Source organism: Bison bison, unplaced genomic scaffold, assembly GCF_000754665.1.
Source record: "Bison bison bison isolate TAMUID 2011002044 unplaced genomic scaffold, Bison_UMD1.0 scf7180017855066, whole genome shotgun sequence".
NCBI classification, from domain to species: domain Eukaryota; kingdom Metazoa; phylum Chordata; class Mammalia; order Artiodactyla; family Bovidae; genus Bison; species Bison bison.
In genome coordinates this window covers 1,235-6,369 of record NW_011485639.1, presented here as the reverse complement: position 1 = coordinate 6,369, position 5,135 = coordinate 1,235, and the positions used below count along the sequence as shown (strand labels likewise).

Sequence of the window (5,135 nt, the reverse complement as noted above, 5' to 3'; positions counted from 1 at the left end):
CGGACCCACTGCAGCCTCGAGCAGCCTCACCGCTGCACTTCCTAGTCATTCTTGTTCCTCTCGCTGCTTTCAAGTTTATCTCGAATGGATTTTTCTTTCAATGTGGTTTTTCCAGTCTTTTCCTTGGAACGTGGGCTCCCCTGAATCCGTGGATTTGTACCACATCCACCATGAAAACTTCCTAGCAAATACTCATCTTTGACCTTCTCGCTCTTCAGAGACGATGAAAAATCTGCGCTGCTCACCGAGTCCTGTTTCTGCCTTTTCTCCCTTCCCGTCACTCTCCTACCTTTCGGCCCTCATCTGCTGTATCCCATCTGCTAAACACTCTCTAATTTCTAATTCTGGGTTACCATGCTTCATTTTCAGCAACCCTACTGACCCATGCCACCTGCTTAGCTTCTCTGCAGATAGACAAGATGGCTTGATTTCTTTCAATACAAAAACCACTCTGAACCGCCAGGGAGGTTTCCATTGGTCTCCGCTGTGTTGCCCTTTGTGAATCCTCTCTCTTTTTTTGGCATGCTGCTGAAGGCGCATAAAAATAGGGGAGGATTCCTTAAGACCTGGAATGAGGATGCCTTTGTCTGGAGATAGTGTTTTCATTTACTTCCAGTCTTTTAAGCTGGCTGCAGAAGCCTGAGCACCAGCCTTCTGTTTCAACCCGAGGACCACATTTTCTTTCGCGCTGTTTCCAGACTGCTCAGTGCCCGGGGTTCTCAGCGGGTGCACTGATTTCAGAAACTCTTAAGATCTGAGCTGTGGGGCTTCATCAGACTGGCGCCGAGCCGGGAGGGGCTGGGCCTCCCTTCTGCAAGCCCTCGTGGCTATTAGAACCACCGCTGTCTGTCTGCTCCTGCTCTGGGACGCGGGGGTCTCCAGGCAGCATCTGAGCCCAGGACCTGAACGCAGCCCTCGGCCGCAAGGCCAAGAGCTCACCTGTCCACCTGCTGTTCCTGCACCCATCTCCTCTCCCCAAGTGCTCTGAGGATTCTGCTTTCTGGCATTCCAGTTTTCTTTGAGGTGATCTGCTCAGCTCAATCCTAAAGCTCACTGTTCCCTTACTGAGTTTAACCTGAGCTTGGCCTGTGCAGTCTGTCTCCGTTTTCTCGGCTGCCCACATCCCATCTCTCAGGGGCCCTCTTCCTCACAGTCTCCATCCCTCGTCCAGAAGCCTCCGGTCTCTGAGCACTTTCTGTGGCACACTTCTTCCTCAAGGGCTCATCTTCTAACCGGAAGTTGTGCATCTCCCAACAGGGTGGTCTTATCTTTGTCCTCACCAGGAGTGGCAGAGGTTTATGTCAGATCCTGCAGACAAAGCTCTCCGTGCCCTGCGGACCAGAGACGTGCACAGCGAGACGGGGTGTCCCCCACCAGGGGCAGGGCAGCAGAGCCCCAACCTGCACCCCACAGGCCAGTTGTAGCCCTTCCGGGGGCTGAGGCCTGGGGTCCCGTTTCCACAACCTCCAAGGCCCCAGGAGCCCTGTGTGTCTGTGTCCAATGGGGTCTCAGTTTCGGAGCCCACCCTGTGTAGGCCACTCTTGTCCTGAGGATGGGCAGAACGCCAGGCCCTGCTGTGAACCCACGCACCACCGCGGCAGGAGCCCAAGCTTGCCACCAGCTCCCGCTGTCTGCACCGCTATCCAGAAGTCCTTTCCCTCGAGCATGGCTTCCTCAGGCCTCAGTCGCACGCACACGGGGGCCTCGCCGACTACAACGCCGTGTCTGTCTCAGGTGTGCCGCCCTGGGTTTGTATGTTCATGTCACACGAGCTCCGCCACAACATCCAGCGCTTACAATTCTGCCACCTGGAGAGCACCCACCCCCTACCGCCTGTTAACCGCACAACCGGAGGTCTGCACCTTGGAACCTGCCCACTCCCGCATGCCGCTGCGTGTCTGACGCGGTGGGGCGGGAGCCACGTCGGCCCCACCTGGAGGAGCGCGTGCCCCGGGAGCACGGGACACGCTCCCACCACAGCCTGTACCGTCCAGACGTCTCAGGGAGCGGGGTGTTGGCCAGGACCACACGGCGTGGCCTCCCCTGGGCAGCACTCAGGGCAGAGAACAGGCTCAAGCGCTGTGGAGGCAGCGGCTCCCACACACCACAGCTGGGCCCACAGCTGGGGCTTCCGGATGCCTGACGCTGGGGCGGGAGGGCCTGGCGGGCAGAGCCCCGAGTGAGCACACGAGGCTGGCGGGAGCTTAGCTCCTTCCCAGGGATCAGGCCCACGCCCTACAGTGGACGCGTGGTCAGAACCACTGGACCGCCAGGGAAGCCCCAGAACGTGAAGCCTCCTAAGGAGCCACGTGAAGGAATCGTGTTTATCCCAAGTGTTGAAAGGGAAGCCCCTGAAATCAGATTAAGGTGCTACGTGAAGAAGCCAGACCGGCTGAACAGAAACACAACTCAAAGGGCCACGGAAAGCGCAGATCAGAAGCCAGGAAGGCCACTGTGACGGCCGCCGTAAGGACCCGGGCGGGAGGCAAGGGTTTTTCCGCCTAAAGCACAGGCAAGGGTGCTGAGAGAGGCACAACTTACACGCTTTGGAGACACAAGTCAGGGACCTGTAAGCTGCCAATTTTATAGCAAAAAACTGACCAAAACAACAAAACCCAGGGAGGCCAGTTAAATTCGAACTTTGGGGAAAAAAGGAAAATTGCTGGCGTGCCTCGCGGTGCTGAGGACGCCCTCGGTGTCCCACGCTGTATCTGGCAGGCCGCTGGAAGTGAGCTGCCCATGAAGACAACCCTGAGATCTGAAAGGGAGGGCGGCGCCAAGACAGAGGCAGGCACTCAGACCGGACGACCCGGCTGGGCCGGCAGAGGGGAGGCGCTCACCTGCATGGTCACTAGTCTGTCATCCACCATCACCTCCTTCGTCAGGAAGTCGGCCCCGATTGTGGCTTTGTACTGGTTACTAAACTTCTTGTTCACGTACTGGTTCATGAGTGAGGTCTTCCCGACTCTGAAATTGGAGAAAAACCACAATAAGTCAGGCAGGTTGGCACTGCACACCAACTCCGACGTGTGCAGTCTGGAAGGACTGTCTGTCTCGCAGGAGAACAAGGCCTGCCCCTCCCAGTGGGGCGAGGCCTCCAGGTCACCCAGTGCCGATGCGCGCTCACCCGGGACGGACATGGGCTACTGGCGGGGTCAGGTCCAGAGAAGCGCTTCTAAACTCTGGTGCAGCCGGCAGAGCCTCGTGTTTCCATTTCTCTCCTTAAAAGGAGGCCGGCCAACGCTCTCCTTTTAAAAGAAGCTCCAGCAGGAAGACCCCTCCACTTGTCCCCAAGTGTCTCTGCCGTCTTGGGTCTCTCCGTTTGGTGGTGGTTATTCAGTCCAAGAGAGTAGTGGCCAGAGAAAGCCACTGGCTCCCAGCAGACATTCACACAGCCAGCCAGTCTGCTGCCGTTGGCTTAGTTGCTAAGTCGTGTCCGACTCCTGTGACCCCATGGACTGTAGCCCGCCAGGCTCCTCTGCCCGTGGCATTTTCCAGGCAAGAATTACTAGAGTGGATAGCCATTTCCTTCTCCAGAGGATCTTCCTGACCCAGGAACCCAACCCAGGTCTCCTGCATTGCAGGCAGATTCTTTACCGACTGAGCTATGGGGGAAGCCCAAACCAAGTTTAAAATCTGAAGCAGAAAAAGCACCAATATTCTGCCAAATCGGAGTCCACCAAAGCAGGCTCCCCAGAGGTGTGTTTCAGTAAGAGAACTCAGCAAGAGACTGGGGCGACTCTTCGGGTGACGAGGCAGCAGGACAGGCAGGTAACACCTTCCTTTCCACACAGGCGAACACTCGCTCCACCCGCAGAGGACCTGGGAGCACAGCCCAGGGCCGTGCTCCCCACCCGGGCAGCTGCGCCCAAAATCTCCAGCGGAACACACAGGAAGTCTGTCTTCAGGCAAGTCTGCGTAACGGGCCGAAAAGCAGCACTTTCAATCCTGACAGTGGAGCAGAGGAACCAGAGCGCGCGAGCGCGGGAGGAGGTCCAGGGAGAGCGGAGACGGACGGAGCGTGTGTGTGGAGGCACGGATGCCAGCCAGCGCGGGTCCGCGGCTCGCGGCGGACGCTCACTTTTAAAGGCTTCTCAGGTGATTAAGGAAGCCAGCCAGGGTAGGAAAATCAGTGCCTTTTAAAAAAACTTTGGCATAGAAGGCACACTTGCATTATTATATGATTTTTAAAAGCATGTCGCCTCCAGTCTAAGCTTTCAAGGGTCACTTCAGATGCCAAGTCCAAAAACCTCACCCGCACCCGCCTCGAGTCTTCCCAGCGATCACAGAACTAGTCAGTTACTTGGTCAGTGGAGACGCAGGCCCAGCCAGAGGCGGGTGCAGGCACGCCTCACTTTCAGGCGCTCTGCAGAAACTGCCTTCCGCTTGCGTTTTCTCTTTCTTGCAGACTGCACGTGTGTGGCAGCCCTGTGCCAAGCTAGTCAGGTGGTACCACTTTTCCAGTGACGTTTGCTCCCTTCATGTCTGTGTCACCTTTTGATAATTCTCGCAGTAGTTATAACTCCCATCATGACTCTGTTATGATCTGTGATCAGTGATCTTTGATGTTACTACTGCAAAAACATGAAGACTCACTGAAGGGTCAGGGGATGGTTAGCATTTTCCGGCAGTAAATTACTTTTAAAGTGCAGTATGTACGATGCTCTTCAGACACACGGTTACTGCACACGTAAGTGGTGACAGCATAGTGCGAACACGACTCTCCTATGCCCCGGAAACCAGAAAGCTCACGCGGCTCGCTTCACCGCGACACTGAGGCTGCGCAGGTGGTCTGTAAGCGCCTGCAGTGTCTCGGAGCTCTGCCTGTGCCACACGCGTGCCCCAAACCTCCAGCATGGGCATGGCACGCTGCCCACGGCAGCAAATCCACATGAAAACTCTCCTCCCTCCTCTCACCAGCTAGGAAAAAGGAATCGCGTCAAACTATCACCGAGTTCAAACAGCCACCATTTTCTCCAAACTGGGGACCAAGGGCCCCACGGCAGGAGGCCCGGCCCCACGGAGAGCAGCGTGAGAGCAGCACCAGGGTGTCCGCTCACGTGCGGGGACACTCACCCAGAGTCTCCCAGGATGATCACCTTCAGCAGCACTTTCTTCCTCGAGGTCATCCTTCA

General features: G+C 56.7%; 1 protein-coding gene across 1 annotated transcript in view; it reads right to left on the bottom strand.

Annotated features, from left to right (window-relative positions):
• Positions 1–5,129, bottom strand: part of RAB7A (RAB7A, member RAS oncogene family) — a 10,324-nt gene extending 5,195 nt beyond the window's left edge. Inside the window, exons 1-2 of the mRNA XM_010858009.1 lie at positions 5,077–5,129; positions 2,841–2,967 (exon numbers count right to left, since the gene is read on the bottom strand). Coding sequence (XP_010856311.1) covers positions 2,841–2,967; positions 5,077–5,129 — 180 coding nt within the window. The remainder of the gene's footprint in view (positions 1–2,840; positions 2,968–5,076) is intronic.
• Positions 5,130–5,135: the final 6 nt, after the last annotated feature.